This window comes from Gopherus evgoodei, chromosome 16, assembly GCF_007399415.2.
Source record: "Gopherus evgoodei ecotype Sinaloan lineage chromosome 16, rGopEvg1_v1.p, whole genome shotgun sequence".
NCBI classification, from domain to species: domain Eukaryota; kingdom Metazoa; phylum Chordata; order Testudines; family Testudinidae; genus Gopherus; species Gopherus evgoodei.
This window is the reverse complement of record NC_044337.1, coordinates 5,576,295-5,598,463: the sequence shown is the minus strand read 5'-3', so window position 1 is coordinate 5,598,463 and position 22,169 is coordinate 5,576,295. Positions and strand designations below refer to the sequence as shown.

Sequence of the window (22,169 nt, the reverse complement as noted above, 5' to 3'; positions counted from 1 at the left end):
TCTGTTGGGGGGCAGAGTGAAGGCGGGTTGCGGGGGTCTATTGGGGGGCAGAGTGAAGGTGGGTCTGTTGGGGGGCAGAGTGAAGGCGGGTTGCGGGGGTCTATTGGGGGCAGGGTGAAGGTGGGTCTGTTGGGGGGGAGGGTGCAAGTGGGTTGCCAGGGTTTGTTGGGGGGCAGGATGAAGGCAGGTCTGTTGGGGGCAGAGTGAAGGCGGGTTGCGGGGGTTTATTGAGGGGCAGCGTGAAGGTGGGTTGCGCAGGTCTGTTGGGGGGCAGGATGAAGACAGGTCTGTTGGGGGCAGAGTGAAGGCGGGTTGCGCAGGTCTGTTGGGGGGCAGAGTGAAGGCGGGTCTGTTGGGGGGCAGAGTGAAGGCGGGTTGCGGGGGTCTATTGGGGGCAGAGTGAAGGTGGGTCTGTTGGGGGGCAGAGTGAAGGCGGGTTGCGGGGGTCTATTGGGGGCAGGGTGAAGGTGGGTCTATTGGGGGGCAGGGTGAAGGGGGTTGCGCAGGTCTGTTGGGGGGCAGGATGAAGGTGGGTTGCAGGGGTTTATTGGGGGGCAGGGTGAAGGTGGGTCTGTTGGGAGGCAGAGTGAAGGCAGGTTGCGGGGGTCTACTGGGGGCAGGGTGAAGGTGGGTCTGTTGGGGGGCAGGGTGAAGGGGGTTGCGCAGGTCTGTTGGGGGGCAGGATGAAGGTGGGTTGCGGGGGTCTATTGGGGGGCAGGGTGAAGGTGGGTCTGTTGGGGGGCAGGATGAAGGTGGGTTGCGGGGGTCTATTGGGGGGCAGGGTGAAGGTGGGTCTGTTGGGGGGCAGGATGAAGGTGGGTTGCGGGGGTTTATTGGGGGGCAGGGTGAAGGTGGGTCTGTTGGGGGGAGGGTGAAGGCAGGTTGCGGGGGTCTACTGGGGGCAGGGTGAAGGTGGGTCTGTTGGGGGGCAGGGTGAAGGGGGTTGTGCAGGTCTGTTGGGGAGCAGGATGAAGGTGGGTTGCGGGGGTTTATTGGGGGGCAGGGTGAAGGTGGGTCTGTTGGGGGGCAGGATGAAGACAGGTCTGTTGGGGGCAGAGTGAAGGCAGGTTGCGCGGGTCTGGTGGGGGGCAGGGTGAAGGTGGGTCTGTTGGGGGCAGGATGAAGGCGGGTTGCGGGGGTTTATTGGGGGGCAGAGTGAAGGCGGGTTGCGCGGGTCTGTTGGGGGCAGGGTGAAGGCAGGTCTGTTGGGGGCAGAGTGAAGGCGGGTTGCGGGGGTTTATTGGGGGGCAGAGTGAAGGTGGGTCTGTTGGGGGCAGAGTGAAGGCGGGTTGCGGGGGTTTATTGGGGGGCAGAGTGAAGGTGGGTCTGTTGGGGGCAGAGTGAAGGCGGGTTGCGGGGTCTGTTGGGGGCAGAGTGAAGGCGGGTTGCGCGGGTCTGTTGGGGGCAGGGTGAAGGCAGGTCTGTTGGGGGCAGAGTGAAGGCGGGTTGCGGGGGTTTATTGGGGGGCAGAGTGAAGGTGGGTCTGTTGGGGGCAGAGTGAAGGCGGGTTGCGGGGGTCTGTTGGGGGCAGAGTGAAGGCGGGTTGCGCGGGTCTGTTGGGGGCAGGGTGAAGGCAGGTCTGTTGGGGGCAGAGTGAAGGCGGGTTGCAGGGGTCTGTTGGGGGCAGAGTGAAGGCGGGTTGCAGGGGTCTGTTGGGGGCAGAGTGAAGGCGGGTTGCGCGGGTCTGTTGGGGGCAGAGTGAAGGCGTGTTGCGCGGGTCTGTTGGGGGCAGGGTGAAGGCAGGTCTGTTGGGGGCAGGATGAAGGTGGGTTGCGGGGGTTTATTGGGGGGCAGAGTGAAGGTGGGTCTGTTGGGGGGCAGAGTGAAGGCGGGTTGCGCGGGTCTGTTGGGGGCAGGGTGAAGGCAGGTCTGTTGGGGGCAGAGTGAAGGCGGGTTGCAGGGGTCTGTTGGGGGGCAGAGTGAAGGCGGGTTGCGCGGGTCTGTTGGGGGCAGGGTGAAGGCAGGTCTGTTGGGGGCAGAGTGAAGGCGGGTTGCAGGGGTCTGTTGGGGGCAGAGTGAAGGCGGGTTGCAGGGGTCTGTTGGGGGCAGAGTGAAGGCGGGTTGCGCGGGTCTGTTGGGGGCAGAGTGAAGGCGGGTTGCGCGGGTCTGTTGGGGGGCAGGGTGAAGGTGGGTCTGTTGGGGGGGAGGGTGCAAGTGGGTTGCCAGGGTCTGTTGGGGGGCAGGATGAAGACAGGTCTGTTGGGGGCAGAGTGAAAGCGGGTTGCGCAGGTCTGTTGGGGGGCAGGATGAAGGCGGGTTGCGGGGGTCTATTGGGGGGCAGGGTGCCGTGGGGGGTCAGTGGGGGCGGGGCTGTGCTGGCGGCGGGCTGGGCAAGCTGCTTGCGCTGTTTACATTCAGCTGCTTCCAGGGCAACCGCTGCCTCCGCGTCCTCCGCAACCAAAGAAAACTTCCCTTTACGGCCATAACGTAGCGCTCCCAGGGAGCCCGTGCTGCGTAACTCTCCCGCTACGCCCTGTAACCTACGTAAACAACTTCAGGAATACGCTTCCCCCTCCTCTCGCAAACCACCACCTAGCTCCTAGTAAGGCTTAATAGCGGTTACTAGGACACTTCGTTTTCATCCAATCAGTGTGACGTTAGTTCATTGCTAAGGGAAACAGCCAATCACTCACGAGATCAATCATTCAATCGAGCCAATGAGAAGTGCCCTAAGGAGGGCGATTGCTAATTGTGACGGAAAAAACGTTAAACAGTCTGACCAATAGAGAGCGGAGTGGAATTGGGCGGGATTAGCAATTTGACTGACATCGTTTCAACCGACCGGAGAGTTCTTATTTTGCTGAGCCTCGTTATGAGCGACCATTAGTGGCTGTCGCAGTCGCTGAGGGCGGGGGCAGGCACGGTGCGCGCGCAATCCGTTGGTATATAAGTGGTGGCGGTTGGCCACTGTGACGCAGCTAGTGTGCGGGTTGCTGCGTGACTGTCGTTGCTGAAGGTTGTTGGGCGCCGCCGCCGCCATGAGGGAGATCGTGCACCTGCAGGCCGGGCAGTGCGGGAACCAGATCGGGGCCAAGGTCAGTGCTGTGTGTGGCCCGGCTGGGGGTTGGGTCGGGCCCGGCCCGGCCCCGCCGGGGAGTAGCGGCCGCGGGGGCGGGGGAGGGGCGGCTCGGCTCGGCTGACGCGAGTGTCTCTTGCAGTTCTGGGAGGTGATCAGTGACGAACACGGCATCGACCCCACCGGCACCTACCACGGCGACAGCGACCTGCAGCTGGAGCGCATCAATGTCTACTACAACGAGGCCACAGGTAGGGCTCGGCCCGCCGCCCCCGCCCCGCCTCTCCTGGCCGCCCCGCGCTCACGCGCTTCCTTCTCCCGCAGGTGGCAAGTACGTGCCGCGCGCGGTGCTGGTGGATCTGGAGCCGGGCACGATGGACTCGGTGCGCTCCGGGCCTTTCGGGCAGATCTTCCGGCCCGACAACTTCGTCTTCGGTAAGTGGGGGGCCAGCGTGGGCCGGGCCCGGCGGCGGGTGGGGCCGCCACGAGTGGCCGTAGCGGGGTAAACGGTCAGTATCTTCGTGCAGTTGGAGCTGGTCTTGGGCGGATAGAGGCGCCCTGGGAACTTCCCCTGTAGCAGACGCGTTCAGACTGCACCAGTTCTTGACAAGCGGAACGAAAGCTAATTTAGGTAGTTCGCAGCTAACTGTTTTGAATGTAACACTAAATTGAAAGCAAAACAGTGAAATATTTTGCTCAAAATACTTGAGTGGTATTTTGTACTTGATTTGTAATGAGAGTGGGTGGGTGGGGTGGGTGAGTCTTCCTCTGGTTGAGTAATCATATTTGGGGCTCATCCTTCATTTTGCTTGCAAGCATAGGGCTTGCTGTGTTAATCTGACGTGAAAATGGCTCTCTTCCAGGTCAGAGTGGAGCAGGAAACAACTGGGCAAAGGGCCACTACACAGAAGGTGCAGAATTGGTTGACTCTGTATTAGATGTTGTAAGGAAAGAAGCAGAAAGCTGTGATTGTCTTCAGGGCTTTCAGCTTACCCACTCTCTTGGTGGTGGCACTGGCTCTGGCATGGGCACCCTCTTAATCAGCAAGATTCGTGAAGAGTATCCTGACAGGATCATGAACACTTTCAGTGTTGTACCATCTCCTAAAGTATCGGACACTGTAGTGGAGCCCTACAATGCCACTCTTTCTGTACACCAACTTGTAGAGAACACAGATGAAACCTATTGTATTGATAATGAAGCACTCTATGACATTTGTTTCAGAACCCTGAAGTTAACTACTCCAACATACGGTGATCTGAACCATTTGGTGTCAGCAACCATGAGTGGAGTTACCACCTGCTTGCGTTTTCCTGGTCAGCTTAATGCTGACTTGCGTAAACTAGCAGTTAACATGGTTCCTTTCCCCCGTTTGCACTTTTTTATGCCTGGCTTTGCTCCACTCACCAGCCGTGGGAGCCAACAATATCGTGCTTTAACTGTACCAGAGCTCACACAGCAGATGTTTGATGCAAAGAACATGATGGCTGCATGTGACCCACGTCATGGCCGCTATCTCACAGTAGCTGCTGTTTTTAGAGGCCGCATGTCAATGAAAGAGGTGGATGAACAAATGCTTAATGTACAAAACAAAAACAGCAGCTACTTTGTTGAATGGATTCCCAATAATGTTAAAACTGCTGTCTGTGATATCCCACCCCGGGGTCTGAAAATGTCTGCTACATTCATTGGTAACAGTACAGCTATCCAGGAGTTATTTAAGCGCATTTCTGAGCAATTCACTGCTATGTTTCGCCGGAAGGCTTTTTTGCATTGGTACACTGGAGAGGGCATGGATGAGATGGAGTTCACTGAAGCTGAGAGCAATATGAATGACCTGGTATCTGAGTATCAGCAGTACCAGGATGCTACAGCTGAGGAGGAAGGGGAGTTTGAGGAGGAAGCTGAGGAAGAGGCAGCATAAAAGCTGTGCAGTAGCTACTCCTGTAAATTATGTTTAAAGCTGTATGAACTCCCTTCTCATTCAGAAACTTGTCTTTATTCATGTCTTTACTGTGTACCTTCCACTTCTTTTTCCTGATGACTTCATGTCAAATGTTGTACAGACATCACAATTAAAGCATTTTTCACAGCGCACAGTTTTGTGTCTGCGCTTTCTGGTAGGCTTTCCGGGTACTGTTGCCAAATGTTAAGGCATAGCTGTGTCTGAGGGCTGAAAAACATCAAAATACAGTAGTTTTATTTTTGCATAAGCATTTGCCTATTTGGCTCTTAATTTTAGTTGAAAATGCCAGAACAAACCAGTTTTATGTGCTACTGTGGATAAGACTTAAGTAAGGATGTCTACTTGCAATGTCCACTTGCTCAGTGGACTGAATGAAATAAGGCTACGGCCAGAGGTGTGAAGCAGTTGTGCAGCTAGTGAACTGAAATGCATAATTAATACTTTCCATCTGTTAATTTAGAGCAAACTTACAAAAATGTCTATTGAATATGCTGTATACTGCAAACATTTATAGCATAATTAGTGGATGGTTTCAAAAGACTAAGTTTGTACTCAACTAGCATTGTCCCAGCTCCCTGAAAGTCAGGGGTCTTCACACAAAAAACTTGCTTTCAAGAACACCAGCAGTTTCAATTTTGCAGGTTTGCCTGGTTTGTTTTGTGGGGGTTTTCGGATGAAGAGAGGGCTTGAAATTCTTTCCTGCTGGCTGATAATTCACAAATGCCCAATATTCAAATTAGGTGCCTATTAATTTGGGGGTTCTTTGGAGGGAGAGGAGCCTGGGCTAGTGAGCCTGATTAATAGGTAGGAATTGCCTGTTGTAATTTTTTGCAGTGAAACAGGTGAAACCTAGGTTTTTTTAATGGCACAATGAGGCCTTTCAGCTCTCATCTGGCTATCACTACAGCAACAGTACTTGCTTCTGTCACCTTTAAGAGTTGAGCACTGTCTAAAGTGCTCTGGAGAAATTAGAGGTCTGACCAGTATGGGGGAAGTCAATATACTTAAGGCTAGAGCCTGAGAGAGTGAGGTGCATAAAGCACAGATCTGTCTACTGCTGGCTGATACTTGCAAAAATCCCTCTCCCTGCCACTGAATCCTATAGGTATCTAAACTTAATGGGCCCTTCAGTTTTTACAGTAGAAGCTTCCTAAGGGCAGCTGTACACGTGAAAGGTTGCAGCAACTTCTGTCAGTGTAGCTATTCCCACTCCAGGAGGCAGAGCACCTATGTCAACATGAAAAGTAGTCTTTTCAACATCAATCTACAGCGGGGATTAGGTTGGTTTAACTTGCTCGGGTGTGGATTTTTTTTTTTTTTTTACACCTGAGTGATGGAGATACACCCAGAGCTGGCCCTAGCTATTTTGGTGCCCTAGATTGGGAGACCTTGGTGAGGGGAGGGGCTGTGTGGCCTTGTCCTAGACCTTGGCGTGGGGCTGGATACTTCCTGTGGGGAAGTGGAGTGACCTGGCTCCAAGGCTTGGGGGGAGGGGGGAACTGTCCCCCAGAACTCAGTGGCAGCATGGCTGGGAGCAGGCTGGGGCTGGCTCACTCTACTTATGGGTGGGTGCAGGCCTGACTGCCTCTGGAGTCTTCAAGGGAGTAGGGGTGGAAAGAGGTGGAGCAGAGAAGGGGTGGGGGCCCTGGGGAAGAGCTGGAGCAGCATGCAGCTGCATGGGGCACCAGGAAATTTGGTGCCCCAAATTTCCCGGTGCCCTATGGAGCTGTGTACTTTGCATATGGGTAAGGATGGCCCTGGTTACACCATCCCAATTTCCTGGCATAGACCTGGCCTAAGTTTCTGTTTTTGGGTCTGCGCCCTGCATCCTTACTTGTGGCAGACAGGTAAGGTCCAGAGCAGTTCATGAATATGGGGAACTCTGTAGGCCCTACGGTGACAGATACACTCATGTGTTGCTTAACTGCATAGAAAATAGCTGGGGGCAGATAAAGCTCTTGGCTTTTAGCCCAGTGTTTAAGGTAGTTATGGGGGGAGGACACCCCCACCTTCTGCCTGATAAGGCAAAGAGGCAGGCATCCAGTCCACCAGCTCCAATGTTTATTTAGCCAAAGTGGACCAACTTCATTAGGAGAGAGTGACAACTGCACATCAGAATATCCTCTAGCCCAGTGGTTTGGGCACCTTCCTAAGGGCATAGGGAGCCAAGTTCAAATGCCTTCCCATCTGGAAGAAGGGAGACTTGAAGTGGGAGTCTTTCACAACTCAGGTGCGTACCTTAACTAAAGCTAGGGGGGAGTAGCTTATGCTGGCAGCTTCTTGCAGAGGGTTCATAGGTGATAATCCCAAGCAGAACTAGGCACCTCCCTCCAGCCTGGATTTAGGCATGAACCTCTGGTGAAGGTTGGGACTTAGCACATTTCCCCCCCTTCTTGGCATCTTCTGTTGGCTAGTTTAGGTGGCTATATGTGCTGGCTTTTGTGAATCCCATTCTTAGGAAGCCTGAGTGCTGAACTCAGACTTGTGAATTTCTCTGATTTTTCCAAATGCCTTGGTCCCCTAGTCCTTTGATCCTTTTTTTCTCCTCATTGGCACAAGGCATCTCATGCAGACCTCTAAGCTGCAGAGTTTTTTTTGGAGGGACATTTCAAACTTCTTCAACATTTATAACAATTCAGTTCAGCATTGTCTAATTTCCCCCTTGGGCCCCAGGACTGCTTTTGTTGCTTGGGGAGATTGTGTCCTTTGCTTTGCTTCCCCCTTCTGAGGCATTTGCAGGGGCTAGTGCCCCTGCAGACTTTAGGAGAGGTGGGCCAAGAAAACCCATTGGCAAAAGGAAAGGTCTGTGTACCTTGTTCACTCTTCTGCTTGTTGAGTGACTTGATTGGGAGCTTGGCTGGTGCTTGGGATAGTGTAGCTTCCCTCAACTCAGGCTGGGGTGGGAAGTCATTTTGAGCCCCTCTCCCCCAAGTGGGAATAGAGGTAGGCAGGATTGGAACAACTGGCTCTGGGGCAAGCAGTTCCTCACTGCTGTGATGGGAGTGATGTCATAGGGGTTCTGCACTAGATGAAAGATAGCACCCATCTCCTAGAGTGTGCATTAGCAGCTGTGCTGCCTGCAGAGCTGTTTCCACCTCCTTCCTGTTTCCTTGGACCATGGATGAAGAGCACTGAACACAGCATGGGAACTTCTAGCACAGCAGAAAGCAGTAAGGGACCTTGGGGCCAAATTCCCTCTGCTGCAACCCTACTCACACCACTTGAGACCTGCATGAGAAACAGACTCATCTGCCTCGTGGATCCCATGCAAGAAAGAGGTGAAGCTTTGGGGGCGTTCATCCCTGTTTCTTCTTTCAGAGGCTCAGAAGGTTCCATGTGTGGGGAGGAAGGCAATCAGACCAGCCTCTTTGAGGACAGGGAGATCATAACTGCTTGAAATATTTTTGGAACAATCCCTGAGCCTAATTTCACTCCCTGCTCTGAAGGAGGATTATGGGGACAAACTCTGAAAGGGGAAATCAGATCAGCACCGTTTTCCCCTTCTCATGCTCACAGAGGGCAAAAAGCCAGATCAATGTAGGAAAGAGCAGCCCGTGGATGTGCTGCTTCTAGCCGCACACATAAGGAATTCTCTGGGAGAAGAGCCATTGTCGTCAAATAATGAAATAAAGATATTAAAAATAAAAAGTAGATTTTCACACCTAATACAGTGAAGCTGCTTAGGAGGTCTGCAGATGCTTTAGATAAGGTACAGCTTTAGCTCTTTTCCTGCTCCTTGAGAAAATGGAGAGGGATGGCATTCTGTGACATACCTAAGTATTGGGGCTGTTGACCTGCAGTGGCAGCTGGTGACACAGCCTCCTTCCCTCAGCGGCTTGCCCCATGAAGGCAAGAGGGACAGCAGCCCAGATGCAGAAGAGCAGGGACTAAGGGTGGCCTAGCTCACCATGTCCTTCTGGCCTCTATTTTGTAAGGCCAAAAGGTCCCTCAGTGTGCACCAGTCTAAATTCAAGCTGATGTCACTATCAGAGACAAACAGGGCTATCTTTCCTACTGGTCAAGGGCTTGGCATTTTTAGCTGGGGAGAATTTTCCTTACAGAGCCACCTCCTCTCTATCCAGGTAGCCAAGGCCAGGTAGGCACCACCTCAGCCCCCTCCCTGTGAAAATTCTCAGATGGCAGCAGATCAATGAAACAAACTATATCAGAGGTGGCCAAACTTACTGGCCTTCTGAGCCATATATAACAATCTTCAGTAGTTCGAGAGCTGGGGCACAACTGCCAGGAGCTGGGGGTTGGGACTTCAGCCCTGCTCCTGCTGAAGCCCCAAGCCCTGGCAGGTGCACCCCACAGGGCTGAAGCCCCAAGACTCGCCTCCCTGCTTTACAGTAGCCCCTACCACACAACCCTGCTGCAAGGCAGCAGTCCTGAGCTCTCCCACCCAGTCTGGTAAGTGGAGGATGAGGGGCTATAGGCGGGCTTTGTGAGCTGCACGTTAATGGTAAAAGAGCTGCATGTAGTTTGTGAGCCACAGGTTGGCCATCCTTGAACTATATACATATATATGACTTGTCATCTTCCTCCTCATCATGCATCCTCCACAGCCTGGCACCATGGGTGGGCAGTATTGCAGTTATGGTCCCTTATAATCCAACAGCCCGTAAGCTTCTTGAAAAAGATAGAGGGGCACAAGTCATTTTCACATAGGATGGGCTGATTTTAATAATAAGTTAAACAATTTTAATCTTTTGCTTTTGTCTTTTTAGTTAAAATCTTAAAGAAAGATTGAGTCTCAATGGCTGGTATAATTTGGTGCTTTTAGCTAATCAAAAGGATAGACTATATACATTATTGCTTTAAGCAATTATCTAGCTTAATGTACATTTATTAGATTCTTAAGTTTTACATTTTTATTATGTTAGAAAATGGTACAAAAATCTGTATGGGAACCAGTGCTGTTCAACATATTCATAAATGATCTGGGAAAGTGGGAGAACAGTGAAGTGGCAAGATTTGCAGACAATATACAATTACATAGGATAGTTAAGTCCAAAGCTGACTGCAAAGAGTTACAAATGGATCTCACAGAACTGGGTGACCGGGCAACAAAATAGCAGATAAAATCAAGTGGTAAGTGCAAAGTAACGCACATTGGAAAACAATGCCAACTGTACATACAAAACAATGGGGTCTAAATTAGCTGTTTCCACTCCCTAAAGAGGTCTTGGAGTCGTCATGGATAGTTGTATGAAAGCATCGGCTCAATGTGCAGTGGCAGTCAAAAAAGCGAACAGTGTTAGGATCCATTAGGAAAGGGCTAGCTAATAAGACAGTAAATATCATAATGCCACTATACAAATCCAAGATAGTCGCATACCTTGATTCCTGTGTACATCTGTGGTTCCCCTATCTCAAAAAAGGTATATTAGAAATGGAAAAGGTACAGAGAAGGGCAACCAAATGACGAGGGGTATGGAACAACATCTGTATGAGGAAAGTTAAAAAGACTGGACTGTTCAGCTTGGAAAAGAGACAACTAATGGGAGATAGGGTAGAGATCTATAAAGTCATGACTGGTGTGGAGAATGTGAATAAGGAACAGTTATTTATCCCTTCACATAACACAAAAACCACAGGGATCACTCAATGAAATTAATGGGCAGCAGATTTAAAACCCACAAAAAGGAAGTACTTCTTCGCACAATGCACATTCAATCTGTGGACCTCATTGCCGATGGATGTTGTGAAGGCCAAAAGTATAAGTAGGTTCAAAAAAGATTTAGATAAGTTCATGGAGGCTAGGTCCATTACTCGCTATTAGCCAAGATGTTCATGAATACAACACCATGCTCTGGCTGTCCCTAAGCCTCTGACTGACACATGCTGGGACTAGACAACAGGAGCTGGATCACATGATAATTGCTCTCTTCTGTTCATTCTCTCCGAAGCATCGGGTATTGACCACTGGCAGAAGACAAGATATTGTGCTAGATGGTCTGACTGTTCTTAAGTTCAGATGATTAATTTTCAACTTTTCCTTCAAAACCTAGGCTGTTTACAGGGCTTACAGTTTAGGAAGTTTCAGAACTTTTGTAGCATTTGAGATCAGTGCAAAGGGAATGCTGTTTCCATTTCACACTTATCAAAGTCGATTAGGCTGTTTTTCTTTGAGACTAGTTATACTTCAGACTCTAACTCTTAACTGAAGGGCGACAAAAGGCCTATACGTCATCATGACTCCTGCCTGTCTTGAAGGCAAGACTGCATTTACTCTAGGTTCCAGAGGTGGTCCCTTTCAGTACCAGAAGGCACAACCCAGCACCCAAACTGACAGTGGCTGCATTTCTCAAATTTCTCCACTAAGCCCCTCACTCATGACTTCAGCTGTCAGGTCTTTACCTGATGTGCCTCTTTCTAACAGATGCTGTTGCCAACTTCTAGCACAAGTCCTTTCCTGAATCTTCTGCTTTGCACCTTGTTTCCATAACCATGAATATGTCCCAACCAGCTTTTCCTCATCATAGCCCCTGGAATCTGCTCTAAAATTATAACTAACCATTTGCTAGTTGCATAGCTGCTGGTTATTGCTCATCTCTGCTTGAAACCATGAGACAGTCCTTATACAAATGTGTAGCTCTGTGGACACATAATTGTCCCTTTGAGAGACTCCGAGAGCCACAGTTGCCTGTATTTGCAGTTGGAACTTCAGTCCTGCTTTTTTCTCCTCTCTGCCTATGCTTAATTTGTTCCTGTTTCTATGCTGCTCTCTCACTGTCTCATTGTTTCTTTTCTCCTCCTCTCCCATCAGTATGGGGAAGATCTCAGTTTTCATTTACAGAAGGGAGGGGAGAAAGGCAGAAGCTCACTGTGAATGAGGGGGTGGAGGGTAGGGGAGTGAGGGAAAGCTAGGTGGGGAGGGCATGGCAGATAGCTCCACGCTGGGAAGAGGCATCACAGCAGTTCCTATTTCTGTTCCTTGGCAGCTGGTGCTGTGTTCTCCCCCCTCGGCCTGTGTGCCGGGAGGGAGCTCCCTGCCCACGTACTGCTACCCTGACTCCCACCCCGGCATTGCTGATGTCCAGCTGAGCAATTGTTGAAGTCAGGTCACAGTTTAGGCCTTGCCGACACTGAGCTTTCACACAGCAGTCTCATCAAGTCAAGTGTGTGCAGCTGACTGGGAGACTGGGTGCCCCCATTCTGGTGGCTGACGTCTTGGCCTGGGTAATACACACTTGTGTTGCTGCTCAGCTGGACAACAGCAGTGCACTCTATCTGGGCATGAAGCTATTAACCCTGAGGATACCTGATATATGACAGAAATGTCCAGGGTAGGGATTGCTGTCAATAACTCCATACCTTTGGCACAATGGCATTACCTACAAGAAGGGGAAAATTCCTTTGCACAGGAAACGTTTTTTCCCCCGAGACACCAGTCCAAGGCTGTGGAATGGACTCATATAGGATCTAAGAACTCACTGTTATCCATGCCTCAGCTTCAACTAGACAATGAGAAAGCCACTTGATGGCATCTTCAAAGATGGATGAAATGGAAAATGAAGTTGGATGCTATACCTATGGCATTTCACTCCATGCCTTCTTGTATATTGAAGAGGAGAGGTGGCAGAGTAGAACGCTATGGTGAAAATTCATGTGAGATCACCTTTGGGGCAGGAAAACAATTGCCCAGTAAAGAATCAAAGCCAAAAACCAAGCATCCTCAATCGTGTCAGAGTCCATAGGCAAGCTATAAGCACCTCCTGACCACAAGCAGCTGATGGATCTTAGAGCCACTTTTTTTAGTATTTATCCATGGTGGAACAGTCATTGGACCAGAGAGAGTGTGACACTGAGAATGATTTTGTAATCTAGTAGGGCAGCCACCTCTGAGGTGGGCTCCAGTCACTCTTTCATTAGTTATCCACAGTGCATTAGCGAGGGAGCACCGTGTCAGAATATCCCCATGCTCAGTGGTTAGAGCACTCTCCTGAACAGTAGGAGACCATGGTTTCACTTCCTTTCACGCCCTTTGCCAGGGAGGGGGGAATTGAATCCTTGGCTCCCACATACCAGCTGAGTGCTCTGACCAATGGGATACAAGTTGTTAGTGGACGGCATCATAGAATCATAGACTATCAGGGTTGGAAGGGACCTCAGGAGGTCATCTAGTCCAACCCCCTGCTCAAAGCAGGACCAGTCCCAAACTAAATCACCTCCTCTTCTGTTATTTAATGTCAAATGAGGCAGGCACCTACCTCGTTGCCTCAAGAAATGCCTTAGGCATCTAAGGCACAGACTGCTAAGCAGAGATGGGCACCTGCCTTCAGCCTGGAGTTAGGTGCTGTGACAGACCCAGACCAGTGGGGTACAGGAGTCTGGTAGAGGGCAAATCTACTGGTCACTGGATGAGTAGTTTTCTGTTCCCTGAGTGACCAGAGCAGGGGCTACACTAGAGTAATCAGGAACGTGCTAGAATCAATTAAGGCAGACAGGCTGATTAGATCACCTGCAGCCAATCAAGGCAGGCTAATCAGGGCACCTGGGTTTAAAAAGGCACTCACTCCAGTCAGGCAAGGAGGAGCCAGAGGAGAGGAAGTGTGTGTGAGGAGCTGGGAGCAAGAGGCACAAGGAGCGGAGAGTGAGAGGGTGTGCTGCTGGAGGACTAAGAAGTACAAGCATTATCAGACACCAGGAGGAATGTCCTGTGATGAGGATAAAGAAGGTGTTTGGAGGAGGCCATAGGGAAGTAGCCCAGGGAGTTGCAGCTGTTACAAGAGGCACTATAGACAGCTGCAATCCATGGGGCCCTGGGCTCGAACCCGGAGTAGAGGGTGGGCCCAGGTTCCCCCCAAACCTCCCAACTCCTGATCAGACACAGGAGAAGTTGATCCAGACTGTGGGAAAGATCGCTGAGGTGAGCAAATCTGGGACGGGGGTGGGGGGTAATAGGAGCCTATATAAGAAAAAGATCCCAAAACGGTACATCTGGTCACCCTAGGTCCCTTCCAGTCCTGATATTCTATGATTCTATGATCATGCTCTTCTTCTTGAAATCTTGTCCTTCCTTGGCTTTTGTGACTGTGCACACTGATTCTCCTCCTACCTTTCTAAACGCTCCATCAGCATTTCTTTGGGAAGAGCCTCCTCATCCCCCCTCCAACCTTCTGTGTGGGTTCCACAGGACTCCGTCCTTAGTTCTATCCTCTTCTCGTAGTTCTCTACACTTATACAGGCCTATCTCTATACTACCAAGATATTGATGCCTGATTCTGCTCTGCCAATGACGCTTATCTATTAAATTTTCAAATGCTATCTTGCATGCTGCTTCTCAGGCTTGGAAGCGGAATACTTAAACTTCTGCGAAAGAAACTCCTTCAAAACTCCCCCCTTTGCAGTGATATCTCCAAAATATGAACAGTGGTTAGGCAGCTGGTGTGCTGTAACAATGACCTGTCCTACTGAACAGCACAGACTCACTGTTTCTTTGTGCTTCTCCCATCTGTTTGTTGCATCCAGCTGTTGTCTCTTGTCATATTTAGACTGTAAGCTCTACTGGATGGACCGTCTCTTTGTTTGTAGAGGCCCAGAACAATGGGTTTTGCATGGGTGATCCAGGACTCAGGCCACCACATATGAATAATTATAAAAATAATCTCAGTGATTCATGTTCGGTCAGAGAATAAACTTACTTGGTACAAAGCCTGTGTAGAAAGGTATCAGTCCAGCACTGGTGTAAATTTTATTATTAGGCCAATATGTTTGTGGTAGTCTCTTACCAAAGTTCCACGCTGGGTTTCTTACCATAAACTGAAAGAACAAATAGGAGCTTTTATTTTCAAATTGAAAGTATTGCAATACAATTCATATAATTTTTAATCCTCATTTGTACAACAACAACAAAATTGAAACTAATGCTAAAGCAGAGTCAGATTGGAGCAAGACTAGGGCAATTGGGACACTAGGCTCAGCATAGCACAGCTGGATAGCAGTGATGGGACATCTGGCTCACCATGACACAGCTGGACAGCAGTGATGGGGCATCTGGCTCACCATGACACAGCTGGACAGCAGCGATTGGAACATGTGGCTCACCATGACACAGCTGGACAGCAGTGATGGGACATCTGGCTCACCATGACACAGCTGGACAGCAGCAATGGGACATCTGGCTCACCATGGTAGCACTGGACGCTGGCAGTCATGGCCCCAGCTTCACAGTGTCACAGATGGATTACAGTGACTAGACGACAGGTTTACCATCTCACAGGACCCGTGGCACTGTACCATGCTATGGCATTGCTTCCCCCACCCAAACCCTGCAGAGGCAGAAGCCCCATCAACACAACAGTCATCTGCGGAAGAGTGTGCCACTAATTCTCTTTTGGTAGGTTGGAGCGCTCATCCTCCCTGGACAGGCAGTGAGGCTCCCTTCTTCCATTTCGCTCCCTCTCCAGAGCTGTAGAGAGGGAGGGGGATTCCAAGCATTTGTTCTGGCAGCTGGGGTTACTGTGCTTGGATGGGGAGGGCTAGACACACTGCAGCCTTCCCTTTCTGTCACAAACAACTTTCCACTGGATGATGCTGAGGGAACCCCTCCAGAGCACTGCTTGGAGGTAACATCACACTGAGATGCATGGGGCAACGCCTCGCCCTTACTGCTATTGTCCCAGGCTCTCTGCAGACTCAGGCAAACATCACTGCATTGCTTACACTTGGGTCACTTTTAAAAGCTTTTCTTTACAACCATGAGGGCTAGTAAAGAACAGATACTTCTCTGCAGTAACTAATTCTTCAAGATGTTTGACCATGTGGGTCCCACATGGTACATTTAAAGTGCAAATTACACCAGTCACTAATAACAGGTTCTTTTACTGAGTCTGAGATTGGTGACTCACACACAGAGACTTTATGAGCTTAGGTTAGTACAGAAAAGGATAACTGAAAGAATAGGAAATGAGAGAATACAAAAAGTATAGCAAAAACGAGTTCCTGGATCATGCATAGTTACAGCCTGAGACTGGAACAAGAGAAAGCCACCCCCCAATGCTGACATGCCTACAATCTTATGGAGACCATTAGAAACAAAGATGGAAGAAACAGTCAGTGCAGTGCGTCACAGGAGATGAAGTTTTGGGCAGCCACCTACACAATCACTCCCTGGGCCCCACGTACACATCCATGACCATATTTATGTAGGTCTCGGCTCCAGGTGCCCATCATCAGGATTCTGATTGCTGTATTTTCATCATTTTTCTGTGAGAGTTCATTTGAGACCATAATGTCACAGAAAAATGTTAAAACACAACACCACTCTATCCTCTTTTGGACAGGTTTGGGTACCTACATGGGAAACAAATATTTGAGAATATTATCTCTTCAGATAAAGGTATACCATGGTCCCATGGCTGGAAGCTGAAGTAGACAAATTCAGCTTGGAAATAAGGCATACATTTTAACAGTGAGAGTAATTAGCCATTGGAACAGTTTACTAATTGCCCCATCACAGGTCATTTTAAAATCCAGATCAGAAGTTTTTCTAAAAGTTCTGCTCTAGGAAGTATTTTGGGGGAGGTCTCTGGCCTGTGTGACACAGGAGGTCAGGCTAGATGATCACAGGGTCTCTTCTGACCTGGACTCTACGAAGGCCTGGTAGAGATCAGTCTCAGGATTGTGGAAGTTCAAAGCACTGCCCTCCCACTCCCCGCCCCATGTTCTGTACTTCTCAGCCATAACTTAGGTGCTGGCTCATAATTCTTGTCAAGTATAAGGTGTCAAGCTGTCTGTGTGAGCGCCAACCTCAGGACAGGCTGTTATAAAACAGGGCACAACCCCCCAGATTGCCTGTGAGGCCTATATATAGATTTCACCAAACAAGTATCAAGTATAAACTCCTCAGGCACTGTGACAGTTTAAACATGGAGTCATAGACAGTCCTCTTGGGACTATCTATCTTGCCACCCAAACAAGTTGTCTTTGTGACAGTTGGTCCTTTACAGCAAAAAGCACAATACTATTCAGGTTACTCCCAGTCCCAAAGGACTAGTCACTTATCTAAGGCCTGGTCTACACTATGCGTTTATACCGATTTTAGTAGTGTTAAAGCGATTTAACGCTGCACCCGTCCACACAACGAGGCCCTTTATATCGATATAAAGGGCTCTTTAAACCGGTTTCTGTACTCCTCCCCGACGAGAGGAGTAGTGCTAAAATTGGTATTACCATATCAGATTAGGATTAGTGTGGCCGCAAATCGACGGTATTGGCCTCCGGGCGGTATCCCACAGTGGACCATTGTGACTGCTCTGGACAGCAATCCGAACTCGGATGCACTGGCCAGGTAAACAGGAAAAGCCCCGCGAACTTTTGAATTTCATTTCCTGTTTGCCCAGCATGGAGCTCTGATCAGCACGGGTGGCGATGCAGTCCCAAATCCAAAAAGAGAATCCAGCATGGACCATAAGGGAGATACTAGATCTGATCGCTGTATGGGGAAGCAAATCTGTTCTATCAGAGCTCCGTTCCAGAAGAGGAAATGCCAAAGCATTTGAAAAAAAATCTCCAGACAGAGGCCACAGCAAGGACTCAGCACAGTGCAGCGTGACAAGCATAATGGAAAGCCAAAGAATCAAATGGATGCTCATGGAGGGAGGGAGAGGGTACTGAGGACTCCAGCTCTCCCACAGTCCCTGCAGTCTCTGAAAAGCATTTGCATTATTGGCTAAGCTCCAAATGCCTGTAGGGTCAAACACATTGTCTGGGGTGGTTCAGGGTATAGGTTGTCAATTTATCCCCCCTTCCCCCCATGAAAGAAAAGGGAAAAAAAATGTTTCTTGACTATTTTATATGTCACCCTATGTCTACTGCATGTTACTGGTAGACGCGATGCTGCGGCACTGAACAGCAGCACCCTCTCCCCTCCCCTCCCCGCCCCCCCCTCCCCGGTGGCAGATGGTACAATATGAGTGCTATCCATCGTCATCATCAGCCCGTGAGTGCTCCTGGCTGGCCTCAGGTGAGGTCGGCCGGGGGCGCCTGCGTAAAAATAGGAATAACTCCCGGTCATTCCGTGTTGATGGTACAGAACGTCTTCATCATAGCAACTGGGGGCTGAGCTCCATCAGCCCACTCCTTTCATATCTAAAGAAAAGATTTTGTACTGCCTGGACTATCATACCAGCGGGATGCTGGGCTCCTCTTCCCCCCTACCGTTTAATGTCCTGGCTGGACTATCATAGCAGCTGGAGGCTGCCTCCCCCTCATTTTATCTCACTAAAAAGTCAGTGTTTCTTATTCCTGCATTCTTTTTACTTCATCACACAAATGAGGGGACACTGCAACGGTAGCCGAGGAGGGTTGGGGAAGCAGGGAAGCAGTGGGTGGGGTTGTTGCAGGGGCAACCCCTAGAATGGCATGCAGCTCATCATTTCTGCGGGATCTGACACAGAGCGGCTGTGCTTTCTAGTACACTGGTTCTCTAGCACACTTGCCCCATATTCTAGACAGGACTGACTCTATTTTTAGATACAACATAAAGGAGGGAATGACCTCGGGGGTCATTCCCATTTTTGTCTTTGTGCCCCCGTCCGACCTCAGCCAGGAGCACCCATGACAGCAGCAGACGGTGCAGAACAACTGATAACCATCATCTCATCGCCAATTTACAGTGGCATGGCAGACAGTACAGAACAACTGATAACCGTCTCTGCTATCTTGCAAACACAAATGAGTGCTGGTCTGTAGCACCGCCTCTGTCAGCGGCATCCAGTACACATACGGTGACAGTGACAAAAGGCAAAACGGGCTCCATGGTTGTCATGCTATGGCGTCTGCCAGGACAATCCAGGGAAGAAGAGCTCAAAATGATTGTCTGCCGTTGCTTTCACGAAGGAATGAGTGACGACATTTACCCAGAATCACCCACGACACTGTTTTTGCACCATCATGCATTGGGATCTCAACCCAGAATTCCAATGGGCGGGGGAGACTGCAGGAACTATGGGATAGCTACCCATAGTGCAACGCTCTGCAGGAGCTGCGCCAGGGTTTTTGGCGCCCTAGACGCAAGGCCGGCTCACCAGTCCCGTGGCTCCGGTGGACTTGCTGCAGGCGTGCCTGTGGATGCTCCACCGGAGCCGCGGGACCAGCGGACCCTCCGCAGGCATGCATGCGGGAGGTCCACCGGAGCAGTCTGCCACCCTTCCAAATCCTGGTGCCCCAGGTGACCGCCTAGGTCTCCTAAATGGAAGCGCTGGCCCTGATGCTCCAGAAATCGATGCTAGCCTCGGTACATGGACGCACACCGCCGAATTAATGTGCTTAGTGTGGCCGCGTGCACTCGACTTTATACAATCTGTTTTACAAAACCGGTTTATGTAAAATCGGAATAATCCTGTAGTGTAGACGTACCCTAAGGTCAATTGCACCCTAGTTCTTCTTCGAGTGCTTGCTCATATCGATTCCAATTAGGTGTGCGCGCGCCGCGTGCACGTTCGTCGGAAGATTTTTACCCTAGCAACACTCGGCGGGTCGGCTGGGCGTCCCCTGGAGTGGCGCCGCTATGGCACCGTATATATACCCCAGCCGACCCGGCCACCCTTTAGTTCCTTCTTACCGCTCGTGTCGGTCGTTGGAACAGTGGAGCGCGGCTTAGCTGACCTCCACCTTCCCTAGCTACTCGTAGTTCTCGTTGTTATTGTGTACATAGTTATTGTTCTTATATAAATGTAGATAAACTCAGTTATAAGTTCTTACTTAATAGTATAGTTAGTTTAGTATTACTTAGTAGGCTTCAAGGAGTAGCCCCTTCCCCACACCCGGCGCCGGAGCTCATGCCCGGCTCACCTGGTTTCAAACCGTGCTCAGCCTATCACAGGCCGATGCCAACAGGAGACTCACACGACTCCTGTTTAAAGTGCCTCGGGGAATCGCACTTAACAGCTAAGTGCCCTATTTGGAAAGCTTTCAAGCCGCGCACTAAAAAGGAGCAGGACATCAGACTAAAACAGCTCCTCATGGAGGTGGCCTTGACACCGCCACCTTCAGCACCAAGCGTCGGTCAGTCGGTGAACAGAGGCACCCCTACGGCATCGGATTTCACCGGTACGCCTAAGGACTCTCGGCACACCAGCACCAAAGTCGACTCCGCGTCACTCCCTCTCCCCGAGGTCGAAGAAGGCCAAGACTCCTGCTGCCTTGGCGCCAACTACGCCACAGCCAGAGAGCGCGCCCAGTTCGGACTGCCCGGCGCCGATACCCGCCGCGGCACCGACTAAATCGGCACCATTGATTCCGGTCCCGCAAGGGCCGTCGAGTCCAGCGCCTCATAGCTCCCCGGCGCGTGCCGTGGTAGAGCTCACCATGCCATCCACGTCTGAGGCGTATTCAGCGGCGAGAGACTTAATTGCCTTGATGGACTCGGCACTGCATCTACCCCTGGCACTGCTGGTGCGGGTAATCCAATCTCGGGGCAAGCCGACCCCGCCTAGACCACCGTCCGTCGGCACAGCGGACCGGCACCGCTCAAGATCACGGTCCTGTAGACACTCCAGGTTGAGACAACGCTCCCGTTCTCAACACCGCTCGCAGTCCCGGCACCGTTCCCCTACACAGCACCGGTCAGACTCGCGGCACCAGTCAGACTCCCGCTCTCCGCCTCACTATTCGCGGCACCGCTCCAGCTCTCGGCGTCGATCCAGGCACCGTACCTCTCGGAGCCATTCACACCGCAGAGACTGGAGATCTCGGTCGACCTCCCGGCACCGGTCTGGTCGCAGGTCCCAGTCTCGATCCCGGTACCACTAGGCATACTGGCACCGGTCCCCATTAAAGAAGGGAGCGAGGTCCGTCGGAACCTCAGCCCAAGGTTTCTCTGCTCCTCTATGGCCGTCCAGGCAGTCGTCTGTGTCCTCCCACACGGACAGTTACTACAACCAGGAGCGAGATACGGAGGTGCCTACCGGGGTCTTCCAGGAGGTCCGGTCTTAGGATCTGGGACCTCACCAGTGGTCCTTTTGGACACCCTGGGCATACCATCAGGCACAGGGTGCCCCATTGCTCCAGACCCGCTCTGCTTCCTCAGAGCATCGAGCCCCAGAGGCCACCATTAGCCGTCCCCCTCCAGCTGGGACAGAGGAGCTGATATCTCATCCACCAGGTTCCCTGGTACCGCTGGAGCAGGACCCGACCCAGGAGCAGGAGGCCATCCAGGACCCCCTCATTCCCGGTCTATCGTCCTCTTCCTTCCCAGATGAGGCGGTGGCAGGGACCTCATCATCAAGGCCCCCGCCGATAGACCTCAGAGCCCATCAGGACCTACTTAGAAGAGTGGCGCTCAACATCAGTCTTCCCGTAGAGGAAGTCCTGGAGGTTGAGGACCCAGCTGTCAGCATCCTGTTGGCAGATACTCCCACTAGGGTGGCTTTGCCTTTCATCAAAACCATCCAGGCCACTGCTAACACCTTATGACAGTCCCCAGCCTCCATTCCCCCTACGGCAAAGGGAGTTGAGAGAAAATACATGGTGCCCTCTAGGGGGTATGAGTATCTATATGTTCACCCTCCTCGTTAGTTGTCCAATCAGTCAACGAGAGGGAACGCTACAGCCAACAGGCACCAGCCCCCAAATCAAAGGAGGCTAGGCGGATGGACCTACTGGGCCGCAAGGTGTATTCGGCAGGTGCTCTGCAGCTCAGGGTAACCAACCAGCAGGCCCTCCTGAGCCGTTACAGCTACAACATCTGGGCGGAGGTGGGTAGATTCACAGATCTTCTACCGCCGGACTCTCGCCAGGAATTTGCCGCATTCCTTGAAGAAGGGAAGAAGGTGGCGAGAACCTCCCTCCAGGCTTCTCTCGATGTGGCCGACTTGGCAGCCAGAACTCTAGCCCCAGGTATCACCATGAGGTGTATCTCATGGCTACAGGTCTCCAACCTGCCACCCGAGCTCCAATACACCATCCAGGACTTACCCTTTGATGGCAAGGGTCTGTTCTCTGAAAAGACTGACCCCAGGTTGCAGAGTTTAAAGGACAACAGGGTCATCATGCGCTCGTTGGGCATGCATACACCTGTGACCCAACGCAGACCCTTCCGGCCCCAACCTCACCGGCTTTACTCTGTGCCCCGGCACAGACAAGACTTCAGCAGAAGGCGCGGGAGAGGTGGCCGTAGGTGCCAGTCCGGATCCCAAGGGGGTCAGAACAACGGCCCCACAAAAGCACCTCCGGGTCCTA

At 51.2% G+C, this 22,169-nt stretch overlaps 2 protein-coding genes across 2 annotated transcripts in view; one reads left to right on the top strand and one right to left on the bottom strand.

Moving 5' to 3' along the window:
- Positions 1 to 2,856: 2,856 nt before the first annotated feature.
- On the top strand, positions 2,857 to 5,113 carry TUBB4B (tubulin beta 4B class IVb). Its single transcript, XM_030535398.1, has 4 exons — positions 2,857 to 3,035; positions 3,159 to 3,267; positions 3,341 to 3,451; positions 3,880 to 5,113. The coding sequence occupies exons 1-4, from the start codon at positions 2,979 to 2,981 to the stop codon at positions 4,938 to 4,940; spliced, it is 1,338 nt and encodes a 445-aa protein (XP_030391258.1). The 5' UTR covers positions 2,857 to 2,978; the 3' UTR covers positions 4,941 to 5,113.
- FAM166A (family with sequence similarity 166 member A) overlaps positions 5,014 to 22,169 on the bottom strand; it is a 58,387-nt gene continuing 41,231 nt past the window's right edge. The window contains exons 6-7 of the mRNA XM_030535399.1: positions 14,630 to 14,747; positions 5,014 to 5,189 (exon numbers count right to left, since the gene is read on the bottom strand). Of these exons, the coding sequence (XP_030391259.1) occupies positions 5,104 to 5,189; positions 14,630 to 14,747 (204 nt within the window). The 3' untranslated portion in view covers positions 5,014 to 5,103. The remainder of the gene's footprint in view (positions 5,190 to 14,629; positions 14,748 to 22,169) is intronic.